The 15,596-nt window shown below is 36.9% G+C and overlaps 1 protein-coding gene across 1 annotated transcript in view; it reads right to left on the bottom strand.

The window, feature by feature from the left end:
- LOC118972177 (centrosomal protein of 162 kDa-like) overlaps positions 1-15,596 on the bottom strand; it is an 82,514-nt gene that overhangs the window by 33,367 nt on the left and 33,551 nt on the right. The window contains 8 exon segments of the mRNA XM_073219453.1: positions 2,028-2,170; positions 2,173-2,251; positions 2,510-2,640; positions 7,705-7,963; positions 8,809-9,091; positions 13,266-13,347; positions 13,914-14,042; positions 14,045-14,104. Coding sequence (XP_073075554.1) covers positions 2,028-2,170; positions 2,173-2,251; positions 2,510-2,640; positions 7,705-7,963; positions 8,809-9,091; positions 13,266-13,347; positions 13,914-14,042; positions 14,045-14,104 — 1,166 coding nt within the window.

The raw sequence follows: 15,596 nt of genomic DNA on the forward strand, positions 1-15,596 counted from the left end.
CAGAGCAGTTTGGTACTGGCACAAGAACAGATTCATAAATCAATGGAACAGAAGAGAGAGCCTAGATATAAACCCACACATAAATGGCCAATTAGTATACAATAACGGAGTCATGGATATACAGTGGGGAAATGTCAGCCTCTTCAACAACTGGTGTTGGCAAAACTGGACAGCTACATATAAGAGAATGAAAGTGGATTACTGTCTAACTATACAAAAAAAGTAAACTTGAAATGGATCAAAGACCTTTATGTTACTCATGAAACCATAAAACTCGCAGAAGAAAACACAGGCAAAAATCTCTTGAATATAAACATGAGCAACTTTCTCCTGAACACATCTCCTTGGGCAAGGGAAACAAGCAAAAATGAGCAAATGGAACTACATCAAACTAAAAAGCTTGTGTACAGCAAAGGACACCATCAGTAGAACAAAAAGGCATCCTACAGTATGGGAGAATATATTCATAAATGACATATCTGATAAGGGCTTAACATCCAAAATATATAAAGAGCTCACATGCCTCAATACCCAGAAAGCAAATAACCCAATTAAAAAATGGGCAGAGGATATGAACAGACACTTCTCCAAAGAAGAAATTCAGATGGCCAACAGGCACATGAAAAGATGTTCCACACTGCTAATTATCAGGGAAGTTCAAATTAAAACCACAATGAGATATCACCTCACACCAGTTAGGATGGCCAACATCCAAAAGACAAGGATCATCAAATACTGGGGGGGATGTGGAGAAAGGGGAACCTTCCTACACTGCTGGTGGGAATGTAAATTATTTCAGCCATTGTAGAAAGTAGTATGGAGGTTCCTCAAAAAACTAAAAATAGAAATACCATTTGACCCAGGATTTCCACCCTTAGAATTAACCTGAAAAAACAAGATCCCTGATTCAAAAAGACATATGCACCCTTATGTTTATTGTAGCACTATTTACAATAGCCGAGATATGGAAGCAATGTAAGTGTCCATCAGTAGATGAATGGATAAAGAAGATATGGTACATATACACAGTGGAATATTATTCAGCCATAAAAAGAAAAGAAATGCTATCATTTGCAACAGCATGGATGGATCTAGAGGGTACTATGTACTATGCTCAGTAAGATAAACCAGGCAGAGAAAGACAAGTACTAAATGATTTCACTCATTGGTGGAGTGTAACAACAAAGCAAAACTGAAGGAGCAAAACAGCAGCAGACTCACAGACTCTAAGAAGGGACTAGCGGTTACCAAAGGGGAGGGCTGGGGGATGGCGGGTGGGGAGGGAGGGAGATGGGGATCGAGGGGCATTAGTATTAGCACACTCAGCATAGGCAGGTCATGGGGAAGGCAGTATAGCACGGAGGAGACAAGTAGTGACTCTAGCATCTTATTACAGACAGTGACTGCAATGGGGTTGGGGGGACTTGATAATATGGGTGAATGCTGAAGCTACAATATTACTCATGTGAAACCTTCATAAGACTGTATTTCAATGATACTTTAAAAAACAAAACAAAACTGTCTTTCTTCACATCCCTCAGAGCACATTTCAGGCTCTTCCTGAATCTGTTTCTCAGATTGAAATTCCTAAAGACCCCAAATAAATTCTGGTTTGCTTTTCAGCCCCAGTTCTTTCTTCTTGCACACCAGTGCTGTTCTGTGCTGACGGTTTTGGTGACGGAAGTGACTCAGAAATGCTATATAGTGTCATTCTCTGAATCTTGACCTTCTATAGCATTTCTTACCGAAATTTTTTCTTCTTGAAGGTCAAGGGAACTAAGGGATTTATTTTCAAAAAGGACTGCTAACAGAAGAAAGCTATGAAAAAGAGCCCACTTAAATTTTTATCTTTTCCCCATGGGATCGATGTAGGCTCTTCTGTGAGGAGGCGCTCAGGAACGTGTTCTTGTCTTACACAGCGGATACATCACGTCAGCAACTCCAGGAACAAAGGATGACAGTGCATTTAGCAGGAAGTTCTAGTTCTTTTTTAATCAATAAAAAGGAAAAAGAGGTATGTCTAGTACCTTGGCTTGAAGAATATAATTGTCTTGATTCAGTTTGAAGAGCTCCTTCTCTTGTCTGTTTAGTTCTTCCATCTTATTTTCCAGCTCTTTCTCCTTTTCTGAGAATGTGACTTTAATTTGGTCAATTAGGGCTTGTGCCCCCTCCATTTTTCCTCTGCTTCCTAAACTCTTTTAAACATAATTAGTTCTGTCTCCTTTATCCCACCATGGCATCCTGAAGAATCCTTTTAAGGAAGAGCATTACTTCATTGTAGCAGATTTACATATTAGATTCAAACACAGGTGGTTAGGAAAAAAAAAAACACCCCAAAATGATACGGTTAACACTGTTCTATGTAAGAAAACCAATGCCCCATATGAGTGATTAGGATATCACTCTTGATACAAAAGAAACTTCATGTATTTCATTATTTATAATTCAGTTTTGACATAATTATAGAACATAAAAAATTATGAATATTCTTTGGAAATACAATACCTACATTCCGAGACTGAACACAGGACCCTGTTTCTGCAGGATGTGCAGACTTCTCAGGAGTCAGGCAGCTTTCAGTTTGGGGAGCTGGTCTACCTGAAGCTGCAGGCTTGAGGAGTTTTGTCCCAGATAAGATTTCTAAACAAAATTGAATGTGTATTCAGCGATTACATAACAGTAAGCACTAATATGCTGGAACACTAAGTTAAATGAGGATCTCAGGGTAGGCTGATGTCTAACACTCCAACACAGCTGCTTCACTGTACTCAGAAGTGCTGCCCATTCTACTCAATGCTGGCACAGAAGGCTAATTGACCCAAGATTCATGTCAAGTGACAAATGGAGGAAATAAATGTGAGGAGGATGTGGATTGGGATCATTTCAGGCTTTATTGTTTTTAAATGTTATTCACATGTTCACAGCAATAACAAATAAGAATATCTAAATGATGACTCAAAAACCAGATAACTTTATGAAGCATTTTAGTTAATATTAACTATGCTTTCAAAGCACATTTTTTTATAAATAATGTATATCAAGTACAGTATCAATGGAATAATACAAATTGCATGGAAACTTCATAATGGCTAGTCTATATCTGATTTAAAGATAAAATTACAGTAGTTATAATACCTTGAAAATATGTATTATTTAGAAAAAATGTGATTAATGTATATTCTGGTCAAATTTCCAGCTTTTAAAGTACCTTGTAAATTCCCAAATAGGAATAATTCTAAAGCCAATAAATTACTCATTTAATCAAAAAAAAAAGTTTAAGGTAAATACCTAGAAGAGATCTTGAGGCCCACATTCAAGTACTACAGGTTCTGAGCTGTACACTCAGTAAAACTTAACTGCTTTAGAGGTAAATGAAGAGTTTGAAATTTATATTTTTAATGTAATTTCTTCAAGACACTAACTTTTTAGAAGTAAAATTTGCTTTTTCATTAAAAGTGAAATAATGGTTATTAAAGATTTGGAAAGTATAGTAAAGTCAAAAGGAGAACCTAGTCACCTCACCCAAAGATTTCTTTCTAATCTTCTGTGCGGACACGGGGAGATTTTCCTTAGAGTGTTATCATCATGTTTAATGGGACTGTTTGATGTAGGTTTTCTCAAGGAATTTCAAAAGCGTTCATACAGAAACCAGTTTTGAGTCACTGTAAAAGCAGGTGTTAATCATTCCAAGTCACTGAAGTCCATGAATGTGGCCAGTGACTGGGGTGTGATCTGCTAGCACTGTGGTTCCCTCTAGGACACGGCAGCCAAGGGTGGCAGGTGGCTCCTGTTCGAGTTGTACTCAGCCAGTGCTTTTTTACCGAATTCTCCCTTCCCACGTTCTCAATTTTGATTTCTCTAAAGTAATTATTTCAATAATGCTACAGGGACAGTATCTTTTCTTTATACATGAAGAAAATTTTCTTGGCTATAAATTCCAAGCATGAAAACACTGCAGAATCTGGAACCCATGAGCCCTTCTTGAAAAATGATGGATTAATAAGAAAGTTCAGTCAAATAAGAAATTAATCAAAGTAATTCCAGTATGGAGAAGCTTTGGCTAAAGGACTAGTGAAAAGCATTCCACCTGTTTGGTAACAAGACCAAGATCTAACCTCAAAAGCTCAGGGACTCAAGGTTGCAGGAGAGAATATAATAAATATACCTTAAACAAGTAAAAATAAAACCAACAAAAATGGGTAGGAGACGTGTGAGTAGGGGATGCACACGTTTCACTGCTTTATATTTCATACAAGGAAAACTGAAAATGTATACAATTGAAAAATGTAGTTAAAAACAACATGGTTTTGGAAACCTTTGGGGGATTTAGATAATCTATTTTTTTAATGGAACTCTTGGGATGTAATATTTCTTAGGATGAAGTTTCTTACAGATTTAAGTAAAAGTAAATCAAGTATTCTATTTAAAAAGATTTTGTAAAGTGTGATCCCAGTCTTATGAAATGTTCTGTCCATTTATACATATATTTGCCATTCTCCTTCCTTCATCCATTCATCCATGCTTACTTCTATCTGCAGATGGATATACACATGAGAAGTATAGAATGTGCACCCAGTTTGATACAACTGTTTCCGGCTCAATTATTGCCTTCTTTTTACTTATCTGTATTTTGGAATTTTTAAATAATGAGGAAGTATCTTTTGTGACAATAAATTTACTAGTCTAAAAATAAAAACATAAGAGTTAATGGCCAAAGAAAATCAATTTAGAATAAAAAGGAAAACAACCACATAACAGGTACGGCTAGCTGCCAAACTCCTTTCTCCTTGATAAAAGAAACCTAATTTTGCCCTGAGCAACAATGTGCCCAGTTAAAAATATTCATCTCCCTGGACTCCATGCAATTGGGGGAGGACATGAGATCAAAGTTCTGGCCAATAAGATGGAAGCAAGTTTCCTCCACTGGGCTTGGGAAGTGACTATTTTCCTGAATTAAAGTTGATAATTTAACTAGCACAAACCTTTTACCTTTTGCTTCTCCTGACAAGGCCTGAAGGTTGGGTAGTCATCTTATTAACAATGAAGACAAAAGTCATGGACTAAGGATTTTGTAGCAGTAAAAAAGGGATCCGATTCCTCGCACGGTTGTACCACCTCTAATTGTCTATCCCTGGCTTCTCTGATGCATGAAAAAAGCAGCCTTTTATTTGAGGACGCCCCAGTAGTCGGTCATCTTTCCCATCTTAACCAATGTTGATCCCAAGAGCATTCTCTAGACTTTCTGTACACTACTCTCTATCTGAGAGCTGCTTCTCAGACAACCCAACCTGCATAACCATGCCAAAGGAATTACAGTTCTGAATAAAACTAAAATTGTTGTGGGAAATTTTACAATGAAAAGAGATTTTTAAAATTCACTTAATAGTCTAATGAGAAAAAGTAACTCAGTATAAAAATAATCATGGTTTATCACTGTATAATCTAAAATTTAGTGATGTGTTCTATTTTTATTTTGGTAGTCACAAACACTAACATTTTGAAATAGGGAAAAACACTCATAAAAATATTATTGTCTTCAACTATCAACCTCTACATCATCCCCCTCTTTTCTTTTCCACCTACTGTGACATTACTTGTGTCTTCATTCTTAGTAATTTCAATATACTCACAGGTGAAACTTGCGACCCCCTGGCTTCTGGCTCCTTATACTTCTCTCCACCTAGCTACTTATGCCCACTGGCATACTCTGTGTCTTTTTCTATTACCAGTAAATCACTCCTGATTCTCAGTCTCTGGCATTTACTCTCTATCAATCCTGTCTCCCACCTCCCTGATACCTGGATTCCAAGAACCCTTTGACCCCACTGGGACCCACAGTCTATTGTTCCTACCTGTCTCACACTGTACCACACCACTTGATGTTCCTTCCTTCATTACTCAACTTAAATTCCACATACATCATTAGCCCTGTCTTCCTCCTTTCAGTTGGCAAAAAACACTCTGATCTCATCTCCTACAATCCTCTTTGCTTACTCTGCCCTAGCCACATGGGCTTCTCTGCTGTTCCTTGAACACGCCAGGCAATCTTTTGTACTTTAGGACTTCTGCACTATTTCATCTTTCTGGCATATACTTCCCCTAGATATCCACATGGCAACTTTTTTATCTCCTACAAGTCTTTGTTCAAATGGCTCTTTTTCAATGAGGCCCACTTTGCCTACCGTATTTAAAATTGTAACCTGCTAGACTCTACCACTAACACTCCTGCTGTACTTTCCATTTTTCTTACATATAACATCATTTTCTTATTTATTACACTTCTTGTTAAATGTCTGTCTCTCCTCAGCAGATGAAAGTTCCACAAAGATGGGAGAGGGTAAATATCTCTGCCTGTTTTGTTTACTGATGTATTGCATGGGCCTTAACTGCCTGACCAAGGTAGGTGCTCAAAAAGTATTTGTTAAATGAATGAATTTGGATAAAGTAAACCTCAAAAAATGTTGGAGGTTAATTTATCTAAAATAAATAAATAATATTAAAAACAAAACTTCCTCTTCTTGCTCCCAAAAAGTACAGAATGAACACTCCTAGAACATTAATGAAACATTTTCATACTCCTCTTTATGATTCTAAAATCTGAGAAATGTTCCAGGTGCTTTTTTTAATCTTAGGTACTAGACCCAATGGATGGTTAATTTCTAATGAGTAGATGACATCACAGACAGATGTTCCACAGAAAAGAGAACACAAAAGACTTCTTAGGAGAAGGGATTAGGGGTCCCTAGGTTAAGAACAGGAGAAAAGGATGCTTGTATTAATCCTCTACAATCATATTTCTGTCTCTCCAGAATAAGCAATCTACTCTCTGTTCTCCTTCATGCTGACAAAAATTAGCCCTAGGCTTCCCATCTCATATGCACAAGTTACCACAGCAAATACACGCCCACAAGGACAGAAGTAGCAAGTCATTAATGCCTAAAGGATTTTAAATGTAGTCAAAGTGGTCCTGGAATTCACAGTTGTAGGAAAAGGCCAGGAAAGATACTGTAAGCTAGAAATGAATTTCCAATAAAGGTAGCTCTCCTCATGACAAATATCACCACATAACAATGATAAAATTGGTCATTCATTCAATTTAATCACAAAAGAAAGGACAAAATGCTTCTGGTTTCCTTGCTCTCCCTTCTCCACTGGGGTCTAAAGGTAGCAGAAATGTTGGTCTGACCTGAACATTTCTATTTCTTTTAATAGCTGAATGGGCTTCTGAGTTGAATATAGTCAATATAAATGACTACATTAGGAAATAACAGAAATACTGTGATGTACACAAATGTGTATTATGTGACATGTAAAACATCCTGCCTCTCCAAGTCTATACTGAACTACTCTCCAGATAATTTCTATATTGCAGGTTACCATTTGCATTCTGAATTGATTGTTCTTCTCTGGAAAACATTTTGGATGTTACAAAGCCAGCCAGATGAAGAGGGGTTTGAAACTCCCATCTTCTATTCACTTCCCACACTATGGATCTCACAGCAGGAGAGCCCAGAACTAATGACAAAAATCTTCTGTAAACTGAACCTTTCAGAAATGGAATGTAGTACCTTAAGATTAATCCTTCTTTATGAGTAAGGAAGGAAAGTTCACAGAAGAGAAGGAAATAGGGAGAGGAAAGAACATGGAAAGTAAACTAATACACTATATGCACAGAATTCTATTATGAAAGGAATATATGATTACCTTTTTTCCTAGTTTGATTTGATGTGGGAATGGATCTCAAGTTTTTGCTTTTCATGTCCTTTGAAGTTTTCTTTTCAAGAGTAGAAAACGTCTTGAATGGGGAACTGGGTTTGCCATAGCCTGAGCTCCTAACTGATGCATATAGTGCACTCTGGAGTTTTCTCTTAAGTAAAGGAAGGGCACTTCCAGTCTCCTTGCATGGCACCTGTTTACCAGTTACAGCCTCTTCCTCTCCAGAGCTGAGCTGAGATCTGTAAGTCTATGCACAAGTACAAACTTCAACTATAGTTGTAAACATTTAACAGATGGCAAAACCATAATGATTACTAAAAAACAATTTACAGAAGACAAATCCCTATGTTAAAATTCTCTAAGTCTAATTCATCAGAATTTTAGTATTTTGAAGCACATCTTCAAAGTCAGAACTAAAATAAGCAAAATAATAAACAGCTTGCAGAAAGCAAGATGTGTAATTTACTAGTATGAACATGGAGGAGAGCAGGGATGAGCACATTTTGAAGTGACATAAAATCTTATCTCTTTTCTCTAGCTTTCTCAAGATGAATGTTTATTAACACCCTGCTTTAACTACACAAGCTCTGGAGATGATTTATAATAAATGTGTAACTCAAAATTATAAAATAAAATTGAATATTGGAATCATGGAAACCAGCAATCAGAACAGATCAAGAACAGAGAAAAAAGGAACAGTGAAATAAAAGCTCTTAACAGTTGAGAACAGCATTTATATGAAATGCCAACTCACATAGTAGGTGCAGAATACAGACCTACTTGGGAAAACTGAGTAAAAAGCACTAGAATGGTGAATAAATTTTATTTTCTTATACTACTCAAATCCTAGACTATGTTTACTTAAAAAAGTGAAAAATAGAAAAGATGACTTCTAAAAGAAAGCTAATGTTATAGTGGAAATTTCCAGTTTGGGGACTGCAAGGTGTTATAATAAATATTGTTCACAAACATACAGGATCTATATGGAGATTAGTGTCTAACTAATTGCATTAGCTTAAGAAATAATACAGACAATATTAATATAACATAATTTATCAAAATGTCAAATCTATTTAGATCATAAACACTTACTTTATTTAATTTGTCATCCTGAGGTAATAATGTAGGACCAACAGATATCTTTTTCTTCAAAATATCAAGGTACATTTTATCTATATGTTCTTCCATAGTATTTACTCTTGGACAGCTACTTTCTATACATTTGTTTGTTGTCATTTGTAAAACCACATTCTCTTGAGTTCTGTCAAAAAATTGGTTCCCAATTTGTGGCTCTTGAGATATAACATTTGGGTTCATATTCAGGGGTGAAGGGCTAACAAATTCAGTTTCTTTACTATCAGCCAATTTCTTACAGCTATAAAACAAAACAGTACATAGATAATGAACCCTATATGACTCCTCAAATATCAGTTTTATTAATACAATGCACATACACATAATATACATATAAATATATTTGTATTATTAACATATAATATTTAATGTATTTAATATTTGTAACTATTCAAATTAGGTCATTAATGTCAAATACATTATTTACAATTCTGGCCTAAAGTATATTCACATGGTATGATATAATTGCTTTAAATTTTAGATAATTCTAATGCAGTACAACACGAGGGATGACATGAATGACTGTGAGACCTACATCAAAGCAATGCCAAACCAAGCAAGACTGAGACTGCTTCTGTGCTAGAAAAAAATATAAATTTCTAAGTGGACTTTTGGTAGTATTTTTTTATCAATAATATTTTATAAAGTCAACATGCATTTGAGGCAGGAAAAATATTTTATTCATTTCTAGAAGAAACTAAAGAAGTAATTGTTATTTATGTTAATGAGGCATAGGGTATAAATATTAAAAACCATAAATTTCATCACAGTATAGAAAAACTTTAAAGTAGAACAGGAACATCACTAAGATTTTGAAATAAATCATTTCTGTGGTTTAAAACACCTAAATGCAATAGAACATTTTAGACAACTGGATCTTAAAACTATGGGAATCCCTTAAGGAAACATCCTAAATGTGGTTAAATATCAGCATATTCTGGGAGTTCCAAAAAATATAGTCATTGCTGTTTTCAAACTAATAATGGTCAATTAGATAATTTAATTTTATAATTTATAAAATGAGATTAAAAAAATTAATAGGTTACCATTTCCATAAAAGTAAGGTAGAATGGCTTTTTGGTAATTGTTAGAAGCCTTAAAGTAGCTAGAATCATTAGAAAATAAAATAATTCTTTCGCTCTTTGTGGTCGCAGAACCTGACTAGATGCTCATCAAAACTTGCCTGTGCCAGTTAAACTGCATTTCCTCCCTGCCTCAAATCTGGATGGGTCCGTTTTCTAGTCCTTCCCTTTAGAATGGGAGTGCTCTGGTGACAAGAACCTAAGATACGTGTTGTTGGCTTAATGGCTGGGTTTTGGACAAGGCAGCATACGAACCAGAGGCCAGAGGGAGGCAGTGCACATGTCACAGTGGCAAACATTTGTTAAACTGTCACCTGCAATAGTTTATGAGGCAGACCACATGGCTACAGAGTCTGGGGTATCAAGGAGAAATGGCAGGAGAGAACAGCGAGTTCTTAAGTGCCAGCTACTATTGGCTACTTTTGGCAATTTACGATAAGAAAGATGAGCTCACAATAGAGTGGGCCAGTCCGAGAGAAGCAATCAAAGGGAACAGAGAGTCTAGAAACTCAGGGTTTCTTAGGTTCACTCTGTGTCTAGGTTTAAACAGTAAGATTTGGCATTGAAAAATGCTATGAAAAAGCAAGATTTCATAAGACTTCTTGTTTGAAAAGTGATTCAGTTCCTAGGCAAAGATCATATTAAAGGTGTCATCTTCGCACTTAAGGTTGTTATTCCAACAACAGCCAGACAGCTGCAATTAAACTGAGAGAAAATAACAGAGGGACAAGAAAGCAAAGACAGAAAGCAGGTTTAAAACACCTTTGTCTAGCAAAAAGTTGTAACTGCAGTTGTTGGCACATGGGACTGAATGGAACCAAGTGGATCAGAAGCCTACTTAACTTTTTGAAGGAACTGTAATGACAAAGAAACCGCAACCCTACTTAAAAAAAAAAGCCAGAGACTTGTTCAGGAGATTTAACCCACCAGCGAGTAGGAAGTGACCACAGGAGGGCATCCTCCAAGATGGGCATGCCCACCCCCAAAAGCCCACTCCGGCTGCAGCTGCAGCCAAGGGTGACAAAATGCAAGACAAATCTGTCCCGGAGCTATACAGCTAGGTGCTATGTGGAACAATGTATTATAAGGCAGCTCCTTCTTAAGAGCAGAATAATGGCCTGATTATGGAAAATTCCCAACTTCAAAGGAGGAGGTCTTTATAAGGTCTTTCCAGTGGATTCTGAAGTTGCATTACTGACTGCATAAGGAAACCAAAATCAAAAGTTTCCTCAGAATTTCCCTTTCTGAATGGGAGTATTTGTTGCAGTTTTACATCATTGGGTGCGGGGGAGGAAGTCACTGCACAGCAGACAATGAGGAGCTAAATCAAGCCTGATGGAGAGGACTGTGCTTCACCTGGCAATCCTGGCCATTCACATGGACACAGCCCTGAATTGGACTTTGGGTTGTTTGCTTTGGGGATGGGATGAGGGGGTCTTTGTATGAAAAGAGTGAAATGCATACTTGGCTATTAGAAAGGTAGATTCTATAAAGACTGGCTAGATGCCTAACAAACTCGTATTTCACTTTTCTTTCTGAGCACGTAAGCAAACCCCATTTTCCAGCCCTCTTGTACCTTGTTATCTGGACATACTGGTTCTTGTCAATAGAATATGAGCTGCAGGGATACAAATGATTCTGTGCTGAGGCAGCTAAAAGGAAATATTCTAAGTCATTTTTTTTTCTTTTTTTATCAACTGGTTGGTTGAGACCATAACAACCTTAAAACCATGTGTCGATGATCGAAGTAGTCTAGGTCCCTAAATGATGGTGGAACAGAGTCCCTCCCCAGCCCCACAGACACACATATGATATGAGCAAGAAATAACTTTCTGATGATAAGCTTCTGAAATTTCAAGGGTTATTTGTTATAGCAGCTAGGATTGCCTACCCTACAGTTTACTAAAGAGTATTTGGATGTGTGTAGTAAAGTTTATACTACTGACATTTCTATAATTATTGTTATGTCTTTAAGGTAAGTATTCTGGTTTTCAACTTCTTAACACAAGCATAAAAAACTATATTTAGAGTTCACATTACTAGCATGGTTCCACCTATGCCCACAAACACACACGATGGGTAAAGAGAATCTCTTCAGTTACACTACCAGAACCCTAAACAGCAATCCTAAGTGGGCATAACCTGCCCCTTATAGATGCCAATGCACACTGGAGGCCAGCAGAACAGCAGACTTAGCATTCAAGTGGGTGGGCTTTAGAGTAAGCTTCGCTGCATCATTTTCTCTCAACCAGCACAAATGCAGAAACAGGGCAAGCAACACTCCAAGTGATGCACACGATGGGGATATGGTACTAGTAGGGCCTCAAAATGTGTCTGTTGAAAACACAAACGAATGAATGAATATGTGAAAGGATGATAGGCTTTTGACAGAAATATTTCAAGGAGATCAGAGAACTGACAATATATGTGATTCACAACACAGATTTCTCTGGTTTTAGCCGTGTCATCTTGAGCAATTTATTTAACTTCTTTAAGCTTTATTTTTCTTATCTATGAAATGGGGATAGGATAATGATGGAATACACTTCAGGGAGCTATTCTAAGATGAAATGAAATCTAATATGGAAAGCACTTTGTACAGTAACTCGCCTACTATAAAATGTGATAAAAATGGTAGCTATCATCATCTGGTTCTGGAGAGAGCTCCACCGCTGGACTGGTTCACTTCACTTTCATCACTTGAGTAACAGAGATAAAGATGCCAGAGGGTCACATGAGATAACGGATGTGATACCCTAAGCATTACACATATGTAAAACTGTCTTACGACAAAGTTGTTGTGAGGTGCTACTCTGTGTGCTGGAGAATAACAGCAAGGTCCCACAGGTTTCCTTTAAAGGGCACTGGAGAGGGAGCATTTCCAGGAAGCCCATTACTCTTGTGACCAAAGACTCACCTTGTGAGCTACTGGCTGGTCTGTGACTAAGTGTAAAATGAGCTGATTTATAAAGAAGGAAATGTATGACTCATATACAGAAGAAAATTCATGTTCCCTCTCACTGTTCAAATCAACTATCTGAGATATGTAAAGCTGAAAGGATTTTGTTTTTCAGTGAAAAGCTTTAAGACTACTTAATGGTAGCAACTTTTTTGGTAGCATCAGCCTTTTGTTTTAATTTTAGCATTAGAAGAATTTTGATGAACTAAGTGAGGACTAATAAAGAAAGCAGTGACTCACAGGTAGACTCATACAAGCTTCCCATTTATTAATCATTCACTAGGAATGATTAACTAGAATAAATGACTCTAAAATTTTTCAGTGACAAGGCAATAAACAAACAAACTGTACAATTCATTCCAAAAAACTCATACCTGACAGGTTGTAAGTCAAAACCACTGACTCCAAAGGAATTTATTTTCATAGGTTTCATCAGCTCCTCTACTGTGGGCAGATCTAAGAGGGGAAAAAAGTTAGAACAGCAACCAAAAATGTTTTGTAAATTGCTAAATTTTATGTCACCACCAAAATTACATTTTCTGATTGACACACTTAGCAAAATGTCATTAATAATAAGCCCCGTTTCCCACTGTAAACTTGCTTGTACCAAAAAAGAAAAAAACCTCCTTTGATGTTTACATTTGAAATGCATATGCGTATGTACTTGATAGATCTATACCATTTATGTATGGAATATCTAAATATTAAATGTATGTATATGGGTGTATCCACACACTATCTCTTTCTCTGTTCTCTGTTCAAAAAGTAACTTCGGTACATGTACATGGAAAAGGGTAAAAAAATTGAAAACACTTAAGTGATTTCTTCATTTGGTCAAGGCAATTGGAGGAATAATTGAAATTTTATCCCATGTTTAACTTCACAGTTAAAACAATGATTCCAGATTTCATTTGAACCCTTTAAATAAATTCCGAGATGAGAAACAATCATTACAGAAACTGTATTTAAATTACACTACACTGGAAACTGTTCAGAGAGAGTCTCAATAAATCAACTTTTACCAGATTCTGTAGTAGAGATGTGTTTAGGGGACTCCCTATCTTCCTGAGGATGATCTTTCACTGAGCTCTTGGCGTTCTCCCCTGCACTGCTCCCAAGTCCTTCCTCCCCTGCGTCCCCCCCAGAATGGGTAGATGGTAATAGGCCTGATGCAAAGCTTCAATGTCACTGCTGCTTCGCCCACAAGAAACAGCTGTTGAAATATAAATGTGATCTACAGCATAATCACACAAATACATGAGAAATGTAAAACTCTAATATTATCCCTTAGTCTGTTAGGAATGGTAAACAAGGCAATAGGACAAGGCTGATATAAATACAAACATTGGTAATACGCAGCATAGCCTACCAGTATGACATCACAGCAGGCTCAGTGTGTCAAGAGCCTGTCCTGACAAGGTAACTATAAAATCTAACCCCAGGAGTTATTGCCGTCTCTTCCTACTACGCTTAATCAACCCCTCTACGTGGGACAAAACGTCCTAAATCTCCCAAACTGACATAATCTTCCAAGAACTCTCTCTCCCTTACCATTATCACTCACACTCTCTTTCCCTTCCTATCTTTTTCTCTCTCTCTCTCTGCTTTCCTGTGCCACACAGCATCTTGTAGTCTGCATTTCTCCAGCTGAAATTCACTCCTCTAACTTTACGATCCAATTTTTTCTTCTCGTCAGCCCTGCAGAGACCCCTACCTGGGGCTCTTCCTTCTGCACAGGTTCTTCTCCTTGTTCTTCCCACTACTGTTTCTCCACCTTTTATGGTCAGTGACTGATCTCAGGGCTCCACCTTTAGCCCCCTCCTAAAAAGCTCTCATTTACTTTGTTTTTGGCCAGGCTAATTTCAACAAGACCCTTAGCTTAACTATTACCCATGTGCTCATGACTCCCAAATCTGTCTTTTGTCCTTTTTTCTGAATATTAAACTTTCTAACAGACATTTAGATTGTTAAGGAAATCATATTTAACATATCCCCAATTGAATTAATTATATTCCCCAACAAAACTTGCTCTCCACTACCTCGTTTTGGCTGATGGCATCACTATTCACCCAGTCAGCCAGATAAGAAGGCTGATGCCATGGTTACTTCACTCACCCCTCCTTCCCTATTGAGCTCCTCTGCTACATACCAACTGATAAATAAATTCTGGAAAAAAGAATTCAAATAACCTAATGACAATAATGATTTAAGATTTTTATGAGTTATTTTCTTACTCATTTTGTACCTTTCATTACTAACAGTGGAATTTTCAGAATTAGAGAAAAGAATACAAGAGTCATAGAAAAGTGGAAAAAAAGAACAGAAACAGGGTGACCAGCCTACTTTTCTCTTGATACCCACGGTCAATTTTAGTGCTTAAAATATAATACACATCCTCCTCTCCCTCTGTATAAGTTGTAACTTGCACAGTATACACTTCTGAGAGGATATTTCCAACTCTAAACATAAGAGGTCGCCAAGTGCCACATATAAGACTGTGTTTAAGAATGCTTTGCAATGGGATATCCTTCTATCTAATGTTTCAGGTTACCACTGCTATTTGAAGCACACCCAATAAATATGATTTCCTTAAATAAATTAAAAACAAAAAAGGAGGATACTGTTAGAGAAGAATCACTAAGACTTAGGTGGCAGGGATTTTCAGTAGGATCTGAGGAAGAAGATCTTGCCTGCTAAGGTGAGCC

Source organism: Manis javanica, chromosome 13, assembly GCF_040802235.1.
Source record: "Manis javanica isolate MJ-LG chromosome 13, MJ_LKY, whole genome shotgun sequence".
Taxonomy (NCBI): Eukaryota; Metazoa; Chordata; class Mammalia; order Pholidota; family Manidae; genus Manis; species Manis javanica.